Genomic DNA, 17,256 nt, shown 5'->3' with positions numbered 1-17,256 from the left:
GTCGACCTTTGGGCACATTTAGGATAAATGACCACGAGATGGCAGCACTGTCTTCCGATGCCTATGAAATTATTCATAATTACTGTCGACTCTTATCAGTGACAACTTTGCGAAGGCCAAAGCAACTTCGTTTACTACCTTTGAAGTACCTGTCTGTTTTTTTTTTTTTTTTTTTTTGTTGAAAATATCACATCCAGAGATCAAAATGATCATATCTGTTGTAAGGCTGCTTGCCAGCAGTAACGACATCTATCGTTTCATTTCCCGCCAAATCAAGAAGTACAGTGTTTTAATAATAATCTATTTTAAATGTTCTGCTTCTGTCCTGCGTTGCATAACAACAACAACAACAACAACAAAAAAAAACAAAAAAAAAACGAGTTTAGCGCCCTCACAAAACGTTTATTGTCTTTTACATGAAACTTGATATTAAAATAACATTTTTATTTTTTTCCCTCTATCGATATTCTGCAAATAATACTTTATTGTTATTATTTATTTATTTATTAACATGTGTTTTTATGATTAGATATATTCGTTTGCTTTGTGATATGATATAATTATTGAATATTGCAGTTTGAACTTCAAGAATATCATATAAATATTAGATATGTGAAGAGCCAAAGGCTTCAATTCGGCGACATATAACTTCGGCGACAAGTTATATGTCGCCGAATTGAAGCCTTTGGCTCTTCACATATCTAATAATTTATTAGAGCACCTCACGGCAATACTCGTAGAAGGGGTACAAGTTCTGTTCGCTACAAACTTGATATTAACTGGTCTGGCTACTCACTGATGAGACCTCAATAAAGGTCGAAACCGGTCTGGGTAGTGACCTTCTCTCATAATGTGAACAAAAATTACAGTTCCTAGGAGCTAAGTTCACATTATGGGCAAATATCAAGAATAGTGATCGGAGCTCGCTCCACTTCTACCACGAGTTGCCCCAGCTTGCACTACCCTTTGGGATCAGTGCTGCAGTATCCAGGTATTTGCTTACGCTTGGAATCGCCGAACTTTATATAGTTTCTACTATATTCGGCATGAAACTCTTTGAGTTTCTTATTCGGCTAAGAAACTATATGGGATGTAATATCCCTTAACTTAAACAAATCATATAAATATTTTTAAAAACAGATAATTGGCAAACATTTAATGAAAATGAAAAGGAAATAACCAAAGAAGAATTAGAAATCAGCCTGAAAGAAACAAGAAACGGAAAGTCAGATGGAGAAGATAAATAAGGTTCAGAATTATATAAATATGCAGGAACAAGGTTCAAAGAAAGACTTCTATTATTTTTAAATAAAATCTACTCAACTAGTAACTCCCCAATAGTATGGAAAAAAGCAATTGTGATCCATATCTTTAAAAAAGATAGAGATAACCCTAAAAACTGCAGAAAGTATACTAAATTCCTGTTACAAAATATATAGCAGAATTTTAAATAACAAAGTAATAAAATATTACTTTGTTATTTAAAATATTTTACATCTAAAATATTTTAGAAGTACACAATGGATTTAGGAAAGGATGATATAGACCCGGCCTTCTGCCTAAAATTAATAATAGAGAAAAGAAGAGAATACATTTTAAAAACACATATTGCATTTATTGACTTTGAAAAAGCATTTGACAAAGTTAAAAGAAACATATTATTTAACATATTAAAAGAAAGACAAATACCAAATAATATCCTAAAAGCTATCACAAGTATATTGTATATGAAAATAATCAAATACAAATAAGATTAAATCATATGCTATCATATATGAGAGAGATAAACCAAGGGGTCCTACAGGGATGTCCCCTCTCAGCAACTCTTTTTTTAATATCTACTTAAATGAAATAATAATAAAATGGAATAAAAATTTACATCAAGGAATTAAACTTTCTCCTATAGTGAATTTAAACACTCTCCTCTTTGCCGACGACCAAATAATAATTAGAAATTCTGAAGATAACTTGCAAAAAGCTATTTCAGATCTAAATGAGATAGTTAAAGATTAAATCAAAAACTATGGCCTTTAAATGACTAGATCCAGTAAGAACTAAAATAGTAATAGATAACAAGATTTTAGAACAGGTGAATTCATTGAACTACCTAGAATGCATGATCACATATGAAAATGAAAACGATATAAATCTAAAAATACAAACTATTTAAAAACAACAGGTGTAATTAACTCTCTATTTAAACCAAACCTAGTTCAAAAACAAACCAGGCTAAAAGTATACAATAAATTAGCCCTACCGGTCTTAATGAATGGAAGCGAAATCTGGATAATAAAACAAAAAGACAAACAAAGATTAACAACAGCAGAAATGAAGTTTATGAGAAAAACTGCAAAGTATACCCTATTTGATCACAAAAGAAACGAAGATATTATGAAAGAATTAAACCAGGGGGCAGTAATAGAAAATATTAAAAATATAAACATAAATTGATGGAACACGTTGAACAAATGAAAACAGAAAGATTACCAAAACAAGCCCTGTAGTACAAACAACTAGAAAAAAGGAAAGCTAGGCCTGATTCCTTGATAGGCATGATGATGATGATGATGAAAACTAGTATGCTTGTAAATCAACTTAATATTAATTATATATATAAATATTCTAACACATTTTTATTTCTCCCAAAGAAGTAAGCAGAACTCTTTCACAGCTGGTCTTTTACCTTAGTCATCGCCAAGAGTCAAGTTTATGGCTACTGATAATTTTGAAGACTTCTGAGTGAGAGCATGGCAGATTCCGCGGTCACGTGCTTATAAACTCTAAACTAATAATCATATCTGAAATAATGTGAGTTCTATGGTGTTTTTTTTTATATCGAGTTGCATTGATTTTTGGAAGAGCACACCTAATTCTCTGCTCAGAAGATTGACTAACTGTCGCTGAATTATTTATTTATTTACTCTGAAAAATTTCCTCTAGGCGGTGACAAAATCAAGATTTTGAACGGTCTTTCTTCTGGCAGTCTAGCATTATGGGACTAGAAATATCCTGTTACAAACTAATAATAATAATAATAATTTTTTTTTTATTGTTCTTTCAAATATTTACATATGTTCAATGATCATCTATTCAGTATATTATTTTACAAGGTTCAGCACTTTGTGCTACATATAATGAGATTTAAATAGTAATGATGATAACAGTTTTTTTTTAAAATAACAATCATAATAATAATTTACAATTATATTGTTCAGAGTTACATAAGTTGTACAATATATTACATGTTGTGGTTTACTGTTTTTTTTTTCAAGTTTGAAAAGGTGTGATTATACAACAGTATTTACACATATGCAATCTGAATATTATGTGTCCTTATTTTCACAAACATACAGTGTAAACTCATGATTTACTTTTAAAATAATTTATTATTATTATTTTTTTAGATTGCATACATTTGTTACAGTTATTATATACATTAAATACATTTGTTTACATATGATACATTACTTACATTTGTTTACATGTGATATTTACATTACGTACATTGGTTTACATATAATACATACATTGGTTTTCTTGTGATACGTACATTACATGCATTTGGTTACATATGATACATCTTGGATGAGAACTAATTTTTTTTTTCCTTTCATCCTCGAAGCTTAAATGTAAGCTTATCTGAGGATGACACCAGTTGGTTATTATGTTTTTTTTTTTTTTTTTTTTTTTTTTTTTTGCTGTGTTAGGATGCTACGGAATCTATGATTGAGAAATTCGCTCGCGCGCACTCACACGCACACGCACACACGCGCACCCCCCTTCACCCCCGCAATAAATTGGAATGTACTGATGCGTCGCTGAACTGGAAGCCTGAGCGAATATATTGTGTTTCATTAAGTTTGTATGGTATTTTGGGTGCGTGTTTCTTGTTCGTAGTATGTCCTTAGAGCTCTTTTCAGGCTATTGTAGTTTGTAAGGTTTCTGTATTCAAAAGATAATTTGTTTATATGTCTGGGATGTAATAGTTTCGCGTGGCCTTTCCGTAGTGATTATTGTATTTATATGTGATATAATTAGTAGTCTGAGGTCTTGTTATACGGTATGTATTTCTAACTGTCCTGTAGTTGGCATCGAAATAATGTTTTAGCAAGGTTGCATAGTGATATAAATGTTTTGCTGTCAGTATTTTGTGTTCTGACATTGCAATGTTTATAAGGTCGTGATTTTCTCTTTGTTCCCAAAAGATCAGTTTTGTCATTTTGTACTGTAGCGACATTAATCTATTTAATTTGTAGGGTGCACAGAAAGCATGCGTTGTTATAGCGTATCTTAGTATATTTTGGCATAGTGCTTTGTATATTAGTGTTTTTAGGCGTATGGGAACTATGTCTTTTAACCTGTAGAGTTTGCCACTTATTGTTCGGAATTTGTTGTGTAGATGGTTTATGTGGCTATTCCAGTTCATATCTGCATCGAATTAAATTCCAAGGTATCGTATTGTTTCAATCTGAGTGATTGTAGTGGTTTTCTGTGTGTTTTTTATGTTGGAGAGTGGATGTTGGATGACTCGACAAGTTGATAACATATATTTGTTATCAAGTGGTCGAGTCAGTGGATTTCTGAATATCATTAATTTTGTCTTTTCTGAGCTTAGGTGTATGGAGTTTTTCGTGAGCCAGTCTATGATCAGATTTATGTCATGTTGCATATTTGTTTGGGCTATGCTTGCGTTATTATGGATGGATATTATTGCTGTATCGTCTGCGTATTGGAATATTTCACCTTTGAGTGGTAACTGATTAATATCCTGCGTGTAAATGTTGAATAGAGTTGGGGAGAGTACAGCTCCCTGTGGCACTCCACAGGTTACTGGTAGCTCTCTGCTTCGGTTTGATCCGATACGTGTGATATGCTTTCTATTTTGGAGGTAGTTTGTAAACCACCTGTGAAGAGGCCCGTCTATTCCAACAGTGCCTCAGCTTTTCTAACAAGGTTTGATGTGTGAGTGTATCGAATGCTTTGGTTAGATCTATAAAGACCATGGCTATTTTGTTTTTGTCTAAGGCGGTATTAATTACGTCTGTAAAGTCTTCCAAGATTGATGTTGTTCCCTTATTTTTCTGAAAACCATATTGTGTTTTAGGGATAATGAAAGGTCTCTGTGTATGCTGTGAGTTTCTTCAGTATGATCCGCTCCATAATTTGATTGATAATTGGTAATGTTGCTATGGGTCTGTAATTGCTGATTAAATTTCTTTTTCCTTGTTTATATATGGGTGTAATTATGGCGGTCTTTAGCATACTTGGTATCTGTCCTGTTTTAAATATTTTATTTATCAGTTTTAGTAGGATAGGACTTAAACTAGTTGCATGTTGCTTTATATCTTTAGGTCTGATACCATCTATTCCTGGGCCTTTGTTTGGTTTGATTTGATGTATTGCTGAGAGAAGTTCTGCTTCTTTTATGGTTGGGAACCATAATGTCTGTTTTGATTGCGTTCCAAGTGGAGGGTCTCGTTTTGTGATTGGGGGAATATTTCTGTGAAGTTCTTGGATGGAGTCTGCAAAGTATTGGTTAAAGTCATTTGCTAGTTGTTGGATAGGTTTTGCGTCTTTCATTAAGCTGTGTTTTATGGTTTCGGAGGCAGTGGTGTTGGGAACAGAATCTAGCATCTCATTAATCAGATGCCAGGTTTGTTTCATGTTGTTTTGTGCAGAGGTTAGTTTGTTTCTGTAGTAGCTTCTTTTTGCATTTCTGATTTGTGTTGTAAGGCGATTCCTTGTTTTCTTATATTCAGTTTTTAAAGTTGTGTTATTTGGATATCGCTTTAATTCTTTCCATAAAGCGTTCTTTCTGCGTATTTCTAGGATTAAGTTTTGTGTTATCCAAGGATTTTTTGTTGTTTTTGATCAAATTCGGACTTTCTTTGTAGCTTTCTTATATATTTCCTCCAGTGTGAGTTTAATGTTGTTGTATAAGATATCTGCTGAATCTCATGCCAGGTCGTCCCAGTCTCTTTTTCGTATTTCGTGGTTGACTATTTCTTCGTCTATTATTGTTTTCTGTCGTTTTTCTTCTGTGGGACATTGCATGGGTATTGTCTTGGTGTGCAGGTTTAGAGCGGTGAAGTAATGGTCTGCTACTTTGCACTTTATGACTGATGCAGTGTAACTATTTGGTGATGCTTGGACGTTTATATGGTCTAGACAGGAGGCAGTGATAATATTTCCGAATATTTCTTCTCTAGTACATGATGTTATTGTTGGTATTAGATTGTACATGGATAGTGTGTCTAGGTATTGTACAGTGTTGTTCTGGTTTTCGTTTGCAATATGTATGTATATGTCGCCAATTATCATTAGGTGTTCGGTTGAGCATATTTCTTGGCTTGAAAGCCAGCAATTGAGTTCGTTCAAGAATTTTATCATGTTTAGGTTTGGTGGCCTGTAAATAGCATTTAGTATTATGGGACGCTGTGTATTCGTGGTATTAATGATTTCGAGGCAGAGGGTTTCAGCATGCTCAAACTGATAGGCCATTTCTTTTGCTATTAATTTTTGTTTCATAAATATTAGTATTCCACCCCCTCTTTTTGTTTGACGGCATGATCTATGTTGTTGGAAGCCTGGAATTTGGAAAGCAGTCGCTTCGTCATTAGTTATGGATACTTCTGTAAGAATCAATATATCAATAATATCAGTGTAATTCCTCAGATAAGCCTGTACCAATGTTTTCGGATGCTTCTGATGTTAATATGCAAGACTGAGAGACCTCTCGCTTGTACTGTGTTTTGTTTCCATACATCAAGAGATTCGAAAGTACAATTACTGATGTATTCTGGTGTAATTACATCTATCTGATGGTTCACATTCATTTTTGTTGTGTTGAGATCTTCTTATTGAACTAAGTTAGAGTCTTTTGTTTCACTCTGGCAACCTGTCTATATCTTCCGAGCTTTTTATTTGTATAGACTTTGAAGTCTGTGACTTTCTCAAGAATATTTTGCCATCTTTGATCCATAAAAATTGATAATTTTTTTTCTGTTTTTTCCTTTCTTGCTTGGTACAAAATATTCTGATTGAAAGGTGTTAAATATTCAGATAGAAAGATTGGCGTATTGTCTTGCGATGCACTTAAATCCTTGACTACTGGTTTTTTCCGTCTGCTGGCTTTTATGAGATTGTCTCTTGTAGCCTTGCTTGTCAGACGAACTATGACTGGTGCCGGTCGTGGCGAACCTTGTTTTCTGTTCTTCCTGGGAAACCGATTTATGGTCTGAATATCATTATGCTGTAAGGGGATGTCAATTGCATGGCCTAACTTTAGAACTACGTGTCTGAGATTTTCTGTGGATTCGGTTTCTGGAAGACCGTTTATGACAAGGTCTTCTTTATGTTGTTGTTGGTTTAAAACTTCGTATTGTTGTTTCAGGGAATTAAATTCTTGACGGAGTTCCGATGTGTCTTTCATCAATTTGTGCCCCCTCTCAGTTAATGCGTTAATGCTGGTTTTAATGTCTTTTACCGTTTGTAAGACTTCTTACAACAACAACAACAACAACAACAACAACAATAATAATAATAATAATAATAATAAATAACAACTACAAGCGGACAATATTGACTTAATGCATGAAAAAATTTCGAATGTAACACATACTTGAAAAATTATTTTTGCTGTATCAAATCCTTAATTTTCAAATTGAAATTTCAGTTTTATTCACCCGAACTTACGCCATTTCCTCACAAAGTTTAAACCCAGAGTTCAATTTCTATTAATTACTTGGTGACATATTCAAGTTGTCGCATAGGGCTCATTTAGACTAAATAAACTTGAATTAATGCTGTTTTACAGGTCAGAAAAGTGAAGAATGGATTCGAATCAAGCCAATTCAAATCGAAGACATTCCTTCATTGCAGAAGTCTGGATTTCGTAGCCAGAAGGTGCAGTGCATGATATGCAGGTCTGCTGTCGATGTCCCTGATGGGAACCGAAAGGGGTCGCTAATGAAATGTCCGAACTGCAAAGAATCAACGGTGAGTATGAATACGGGTTGGGAAGTTGGGGAAATTGTATATCGAGAATAATGCGACTGTTCATGCAAATTAAAAATTTGGAGTTCGACAGCAGTAAAAGATTCGCGGGAGAATTTTAATCATATAAGAGGAATCTAATAATTTGACGTGCGATGTTATTTGACAGCAGATATGGCGACAGGCGCACATGCAGATCCCACATCTTCGGAATAATTTTTCTCTGCATTAAAATTATTTTAGTCATTTAAAGTTTTAGTATAGCAAAATTTAGAAATATTAAAATTTAGTAAAATTAATAATTTATTAATAAATTATAAAAAGTAAATTTTCTTTAATTATTGTGATTTCTCTTGCCACTTTATTGTCGTGTATTTAGTTTACGAATGATAAGACTATTGCAGTAACAAAATCTCTCGTTGTTGCAGTTAATTCAGATTCCTCCACCAGGGAAGAAATTTGTGCGATGTCCATGCAATTGTTTGCTTTCATTTGAAGAAAATACAAGGCGCTTGGTGTGTCCTAGGAATTTCTGGTAAGAGAAACGAAAGAATTGCATTCTTGTCCACAGAAATCCTTCAAATAAACGAAAGAATTTTTTGTGGCTTAGAGTGAAAAAAAAAATCTTTTGCTTTAAGAAGGCAAAAAAATTTTTGCCTTATTATATTTTTATTATTAGCAATTATTTTATTCATGTGTGTTTAGACTCTTTACGTTTTTTGCAGTCATGTTACTGAATTAAATGCAAAAGCCTATTATTATATATTTAATATTCGATTTCAACCGATGGTGAGTTAGCCGATCTCATACGGAGGTAGTAGGGTTTTTTCTCCCGGAAACTCGGGTTTTTCATCCCGCATACATACAAATCGGCCCTTCAGAACACACGCAATTTACAGACAAAAAAATTACTAGTTGTGGTAGTGTAGGAGGTGGGCGATAGATGGCGTTGATTCGTAGTAGAGGTAAGGTGTAGAGACAGTTGAAGATGTCCTCCCGCGATGAGTCTTCGGACTCCTTGGAGGTATCAGGAATAATAATAATAATAATAATAATAATATCTGAGAACTACACGGAGTGCAGATGATTGGCATTGTTAATTTCCATACATTTGCGTTGCAATAAACATATCCAGTGTATACTACCCTGGTGGCAGAGCATATTATTACTATTTTCATTATTTAAAATTGATTTAATAAACACATTAAGCTAAACTCGAATAGTATATTAGCAAGCTTTAACTCAACACAGTTTAATATATTGTTAGATTTTTGCCAGGCTAAGAGATACCAATTTGACTATGTTACGATTGCTAGGAAAGTTTCGATATAATATTATTAATTTGGCACTGTTAAGTCCAATACTTTTGCTTTGCAATAAACATATCCAGTACATATGTATATATCTAGTAAGCGAGGTTTCTGTTTCTCATTTAGATACATATCTTAGTCCAGTCGAAAACTTCCTTCCTTCTGTGCAGAGTTCAGTGTTGGTAAAAGAATCGCAACAAAGTGAAGATACACTAATAGAAATGGAGGAATCACAGGCGGTGACAACATCCTTTGACATTTTGCTCAAAGATCAGGTGTTAATCCCAGTTACAAATACGAAGCTATTCTTAATACTGGTTAGTCGAAACTGAAACTAAATAACACAGAATCAGGGCCATGTGGAGATAGTCAAATATTAGTTCCTTGTTTTGTATCACCTGGTAATGAATGAATTATCTACTTGTCAAGTTGCACAAAGTATGATACAAGATATCGAACCTCGTGTCTTACTCCTATTACCTGGAACTGCAGTTTCGTCTTTAGCCAATCCTTCACATCAACGTAGTCTTGGAACAACGTAGTCACACCAATGATGTCTTAGAATACATCAAGAGTGTCTACTGCTATTGGGCCAAATCATGAAGTACACGATCAGTAGCTTCAACTAATGTCAAAACGTCGCCCAGGAGAAGATATATGAGTCAATTCATTATCCTCGGAGATCCTTGTCACAACTTCAGTGAGGTCTGCTGCAGATGTTGCACAACCAAAAGTAACCAAAAGCATAATATGAAAATGTATGAAAATATCAGACATGAATCTTCGTGTTGCCAGATGAGGCAAGAGATGAAGTGCATGTGAATCAAATGAAAAGAATTACAGACCTACATGGAAGAGTGAAAAAGAGTAGAAGGAAAGATGGCCAGAGCAGAAAGATGTGATGAATGATCCGAGAGTGGCTCTCTATGGAGATTCCATTATTAGTGGTGAATGAAAAGGTGCGTAAGGTTTGTTTTCTTGGTTGTAGAATGAGCAGAGTAATTGAAACGTTGGACATGAGGAATAAGAGAGTTGAAGAGTTGGTGGTTGTAGTGGGGATGAATGATTCGAATGGAGATTATTAGAAAACGTTTCTCCAGTAGACGACTAGATTTGAACTGAAGTCTATCTTCGGGCGGCCTAGCATAGAAGATGTAAGCGTCACTTCCACTGTGCTATACAGGCTTGAGAGAAGCTATAGTAGAGTGAAATATAGAAAATTAGGATTTTTGTGTTTTTGATTAGATAGGGATTGTTCCAAGGGATGACATGACTTGTCCAGAATCTCGTGACTTTAGAATCCTCATTCAAATTTTACGCGCATGCTATAGCATGCATGTAAAATGACATCATACAAATATGCGAAGGAATAAAAAGAAAGAAAACAGAAAATTTGAACAAGAAAAGACAACAACAACAATATTATAATAATTGTTATTATCATATTTATTACTCCTATTATTTGAAAAAGGTCATAATTTTCGCAGGGTTTAAGCGGTTCATATCCACAAGTTACATGAATAATATTTATATACATGGTGACCATAAAATAACTTTCCCTCTTTGGAGGAATCTGTAGCTAAAACCAATAAACGGAATGAGACTAAATTTTATATTGAGACTTTTGAAGGCATGGGAAGATGATTTCCGCGAAAAAAAAGATTTAGTACCAAAAGTCGCCCATAGGGGAAATTTTGGCGTTGGCGGAACCGAAAACAAGCGGATAATTACATTAAAGGCAGATAAAATGAAATAATAACATTTCGACGGTGTAAGAAACTTTAGCGCGAAGGTCATGCGCTTATAATCTGCGGTAGTTAGTGCTTGTACACGACTGAACTTTTACGGATAGAAGTGAAGCATTTTCCGTAAGATTTTCCAGACTGTACCATAAGCCACATCAAGTTTGCAAGCTATGGCACGAGCGCTTGGACCAGTACTGGTCCCTGTGTCATCGAACACCGCAGTAGCAACGTCTGTTACTGTCTCTTCTTGCACTGCTTTCCGTCTTCTGTCAGGTCTAACTCCCAGAGATCCAGTTTCTTCAAACTTCTTAAGCACTGGCATAGGACCTGTACGCAGGCTATGAAGCCTTCTAAATTCCAGAAGAGCCGCTACGGCATTGCACTGTTTAAGGTAAAACAACTTAACAAGTAAAGCACGCTGAGGCAAGGTAGGACTCATATTGAGCACAGTTCGTCAGTCATTCGAATAACTGCCTGAACATTCCCAATCCCTTTTTAAGTGGAATTGGTGGCGCTGCTACGTACGCACAGTAAAATTTGCATAATCCTTTTTACCTGCGTTAACTGCAAATATCTGACTGCTTTCGGCTCCGCAATCGCCAAAATTTCCCCTATTGGCGACTTTTGGTACTAAATCTTTTTTTTCTCGGAAATCACCTCCCCACACCTTCAAAAGTCTCAATATAAAAGTTGGTCTCATTCCGTTTATTGGTTTTAGCTACAGATGCCTCCAAAGAGGGAAAGTTATTTTATGGCCACCCTGTATATTAATATCTACGAAGTTAGCATGTTTAAATATTATTATTATTATTATTATTATTATTAAGAGAAAACTCCAGGGAGTTAGGGACTCATCGAGGGAGACCACATACTACATGAACCAGCTATCATACTTATTCTTGAATTCGTTCATACTGCTTGCCCTCACAACATCCAACGGCAATCCATTCCACTCAGGCACGACCCTATAAAGAGAAAAATCTAGTTCTCACTATCTTAGCGGCATTCATTCCCAGCTTCCAAGGATGCCTTCTTGTCGTTTCCTCACCCTCCATAATATGAAAAATTCCATCAACTGAAATCCTGTATGACCCTTTCTGAAGTTTGTAAATCTCAATAATATCACTACTTTTGTCTGCTGGTGTCTTCCAGTCTACAAATTCTCAATCTATCTTCATAGTCAGTAGTTCACAATGTTGACATAATTTTTAATACTCTCCGTTGCACTCTCTCTCTCTCTCTCTCTCTCTCTCCACTGTATCAGAATCACAAAGGAAACCAGGAGACCAGACCTGAGCGCAATTGTCCAAGTGAGGTCTTATCAGAGCTTTGTAAAGAGGAAAAATGACATCCTTATCTTTACACGTGAAAGTTCGTTATAGCATGGCAATTATCTTTAGAGTTGTATTTGCAATCTTTGCCACATGGTCCCTAAACTTCAACTTCCTATCTACTAACACTTGAAGATCCCTAGCCTGATGAGTTTCTTATAGCATAATCCCACCAATATAATACGACACTGAATATCTGATCACGCCAAAAGTGCATGACTTTATTTTACTGACATTGAACTGATATATATTTTCTCTTGCCCACAATTCCACCTTATTTAAACCATTCTGCAAGTACTGCATATCAACAGCATTCCTGATTAACCTACCTATATTTGCGTCATCAGCAAATAGCTGTATGTCGCTTGTTAAATCCTTCCCAATATCATTAGTGTATAGATTGAATAACGTGGACCAAGCCCTAATCCTTGTGGTACACCACGGTACTACCATAAATTTTGCAGACACATCCCCCGTATACCACTTTTTGATATCTGTCAGTCGGCTATCATTTCTTCCTCGTTAATATTTTATAATTCAAACCCATATTCTCCAATTTATGCAGTCTTTCATGCTGTATTGTGAAAAAGCCTTAGAAAAATCCAAAAGTATCAAGGTGTATCATGATACTTTTGGATTTATCTATTCTCTTGTCTAGTTCAATGGTAACATTGTTATAGAATGTGAGCAAGTTGCTAAAATATGACCTTACCTTAGTAAACCCATGCAGTTGATTGCAAAGTGGAGATTCACTGTCAACCCATTTCTGAATGCGAGCCCTAATTTTTCCAAAATCTTCACCATCACTCCTGAAATACTGACTGGTCAACAGTTGGATACATTAGTCTTTGCACCACCCTTGTGCAATGGAATTACCATACATTCTTTCCATTCCTGCGGAATCTTTCCTGTTCTGAGAACTCAAATTACATAGCCTGGTTCAAGGAACAGCCAGTTCAGCTGAACATTCTTTTAGCATCTGTGCTGATATCCCATCAGTCTCTATTGCTGATTCTAATACCTCCTCTTCATACACCTGAGTTTCTTCATTCAGTGAAGAGGTAGCAGTAAACTCTATGTTGCATACACCAGGTTGATAGCTTTTAGCAAAATGGGTACTAATTAGTTGAACAACCTCTTCTGCATCTGTCACCCTCACACTATCTGCATTCAGAAGAGTGATTTTTTCATATTCATTCTTTCTTTTACTTGCACTATATTGATATAATTCTTGTGGATTTCTTGTGGGTTGCCTTTAACTTGCAGAGCAAGTTTCTTTTCATACTCAGACTTAGCTTTCTGTACAACAGCTATGACTATTCTAGCCTGGCGCTTATAATTTTCATAATGGACATCATCCTTATGCATACGGTATTCCATCCACATCGTTCTTTTCTTACGAATCTCTTGCTTATTAAGATTACACCTCCATTGAGGTCTACACTATTATTCGGAATCTCGGGGCACATTTTGATATTGCATCATTTAATCATTTTTGAAATGCTTTCCATGCATTGTCGATATTCTTCCCATATGTCTATATGGGAAGAATATCAACATTCCGCTGAACTCAGTATACTCTTCAGTTTGTCATAATTTCCTGCTTTGTAGTTCAGCGTGTAACTTTTTCTGAATGAAACATTCATAAACTTAGCCACTTACCAAGTGAGTACCAAACGGAGGCAAAATAGTTACGTCTTTAAGTGAAACACCCTCTGACACTGTAATCAAATCTAACACTCTTTGACCTCGAGTTCCTTCTGTCACATGAGGAAGTTGTCCCGGAACAACTTAATAAATGCATTTTCATTCTTCTCATGAAGTTTTACTGCTATCTAATCAATGTTTGGATAATTAAACTCCTCCAATTATGGTTACTGTTTTCACGCTCATCTTTTCTATTTGGTGATGCATTTCTTCATCGCTAGCAACCAATCCACCAGGTCTGTAACAATACCCCACTATGCAATTCATCTTGTTAGATTTCACCTCACACCAAATGGCTTCAAACTCACTGCCACATGAAACACTGTTACTAGTGTTACAATCATAGGTCTCAACATTACCTGGATTCAGGTCATCCGATTTAATTAGCAGCATGCCCCCTCCTCTCATATCCTGTCTATCCTTCCTAAAAACACTGTAACCTTTACATTCGATACCAGTTAGTATGTCTGATTCCGATAGCCAGGTTTCACTAATGCCAATAATCTGAGGTCCCAACATATTGACCAAGGCAAAAAACTCTACCCCTTTGTTTCTGATACTCCTAGCATTCATGTAAAGACAATGATCTGCCTGCATGTTGTTTTGCTAGTATACACTTCTCTGTAGTCTGCATGACACAGTTGAACAATTTGTAGATCTCTATTCTTCTCTCGTGCTTTATACATGTAGATATCTTTGCACACGTTTGATGGATCCGAACCGGACGAACACAAAGTCGAAATTGTTCTCTCCTCGTAATCATTTCCATGATAATACCCATTCCCGTCATTAGCACAATTATATAACATTGTCGCTTTACTCTTACACTCATACTCTCATCATTCCTCCCATTATAATTTATTTTTCCTGACTCTCTGTGTCAGCTCTCATGGCAGTAATTATTATATTTTTTTTGTTGATTAAAAATGAGAGACTCAAAAGTTTATAAATGAATACGAAATAAAATTTAAAAAAAAAAAATATTTTTAACAAAATAATATTTAAGCTCCTTTAAATATTAAAGAAAATGGTAAAAAGAAAAAAAACTGGCATTATTGCTGTGAGAGTTAAGAATATTAACAAGTTTAATTTTTTGAATATATTTCACGTATTGAGGCATATATAATTTCCATAAGATGGAGCCACATTCCGATAACTGAAGTTTTTTTATTTGTTTTTAAATATAGTGTCGCATGATTACTAAGAGCTTATATATTAAGAATGTATATAAATTCCATGAGATGTCGCCACATTCCGATAGCATGTCTTGATTTTTTAAAATTTAATTAATATCATACAATGAAGTGTTATTAATCTCATTTTTCTACTACCACATACAGTAAGTTACTAGAAGTTTAATAGAGACATGCGCGTTAGATATAATATGTATTTTAATTAATTATACATCTATTCCCACTTCTCTGAACTCTAATAGCGTTTCCTTCTACTGTACAGTTGTTACCGAGACATGTGATATTATACGCGTGCTCCATGACTCGTTCTTGTAATCAGAATTTAAATCTTACCAGTTCTTCTGCCTTCTTCCTGAAAAAAGCGCCTCCTATATGTCATGACATTACGCATATAGGAGTAATAAATTCTATTTACTTTCTGTTGCATGTGATTATACGTAAAATTATTAAATTTTAGGTATAATAATGGCACATGAGAAATTTAGTTAGCAGTTCAATGAGTATAGGAAAGCGAATTTTTTTGTTGCTGTTTATAACATTGTAAACAAAAGAAACATTGAACACAACAGAAAGTGCCAAATTAGCTGTTTATTTCGATCGACACTATTCGCATGCAGAAGTTACCTCGTACGGATGAAAAAGAATTGCGAACGCTTCTCTCCAACTATTCACATAAATGCATGGAATAAAATAAAATCAAGTAAAATATAAATTAAATAAAAAATGAAAAGTAACAAACGACAACATTTTTTATTTCTGCAATTTAATTATGTATTCGATCACAGCTCCATCTGTTGCACAATACGAAATTCTTTAGCAGACGTCTGTGGATTTCATGTTTACAAGTAGAATTTGTTTATTCGTTTATCGAGCAGTAACACTTGCGCAAAGCTTTAGTGTTAATGATAGGCTTACCAATGTCCAATTATAACCCGATTTACTAGTAATTTCGCTTCTGTTTTCAGCCGTAGGACTCTTGAAGTGGTGTTGGATGATCAGCTACCTAACAAGGTGGTCCAGGGATTATACCGCGTCGTCTGCGTCCACTGCAGAAGGACTGTGCCGGTAGGTGCGATCATTCATTATTTTAAAAATAGAATAATGTGAAATCTGCTTCTTTAGCAATACCAGAGCACATCCTTTGCTTTCAATGAATAACACTAGCTTTCAACACTCTCTACCTACACATTTCGTTTAACTTTTCTCGTTTTCAAAATAAACAAATAAATGTTTGCATGCGAGTGAACAAGAGCATTTATCTCATATTTTTTCACGACAAAAGTGGATAGTAGAAGGTAGCTTAGATTCTTTGCGAGCCAATTTTTCTTGGATATCATCTCAGGATGAGAAGAACAGGAGATAATCAATATACAGGGTGTTCGGGATAAATTTGACATATTTATAATTAATTATATTTTTCCGTAAGTTACATGTATTAACACACACTTCTCTTCATTTAAAAGTTTGGACCCTTCTTCATTCATATACAAGATGTCAGAAAGGATGGATAGCTGGAACCCACCTGAATCATGGAAGAGAATAACTTGTATCATGATGATTCGTGCCCGCCATCAAAATAAGGATATTACGACTGCTGCCCAATGCTCCCTGAATACAGTAAAAACAATCAGGCATGAACTAGAGACTTGCAATGGTGACTACGAGGATGTAGCAAGAAGAAAGATCCCTAGCAGACGATCTGATTGCGTTCGTACAGCAGAATTCCTCGCAAATCTGCAGGAACAGGTGTTGAAGAACCCTGGCATTGGAATTCGGGCTTTGTTCGTGGAGTTGCTAACTGTAGTCAAGCCCTGGATAACAAGGGTAGCCAATGGTAGGCCGTATGTATGGCAGCAGGATTCGGCCCCTTGCCACACCTCTGGGAAAAGTCAAAAATGGTTGTCTGAAAATTTCTACGACTTCACCAGTCCAAATGTTTGGCCTCCAAACTCCCCAGACCTTAACCCCATGGATT

General features: G+C 35.1%; 1 protein-coding gene across 2 annotated transcripts in view; it reads left to right on the top strand.

Annotated features, from left to right (window-relative positions):
• The window catches only part of LOC150096897 (type 2 phosphatidylinositol 4,5-bisphosphate 4-phosphatase-like), a 46,908-nt gene that overhangs the window by 6,711 nt on the left and 22,941 nt on the right, over positions 1-17,256 (top strand). For both annotated transcript variants that reach the window (XM_090408443.1, XM_090408442.1), the window contains exons 2-4: positions 7,817-7,998; positions 8,424-8,530; positions 16,247-16,346. In XM_090408443.1, coding sequence (XP_090264569.1) covers positions 7,817-7,998; positions 8,424-8,530; positions 16,247-16,346 — 389 coding nt within the window. The remainder of the gene's footprint in view (positions 1-7,816; positions 7,999-8,423; positions 8,531-16,246; positions 16,347-17,256) is intronic.

Source organism: Typopeltis vanoorti, chromosome 18 (genome assembly GCF_054136105.1).
Source record: "Typopeltis vanoorti isolate ZY-2024b chromosome 18, IOZ_Tvanoo_1.0, whole genome shotgun sequence".
Taxonomy (NCBI): Eukaryota; Metazoa; Arthropoda; class Arachnida; order Uropygi; family Thelyphonidae; genus Typopeltis; species Typopeltis vanoorti.
The sequence above is the reverse complement of the archived record's forward strand: the minus strand, read 5'-3'. Positions and strand labels throughout refer to the sequence as shown.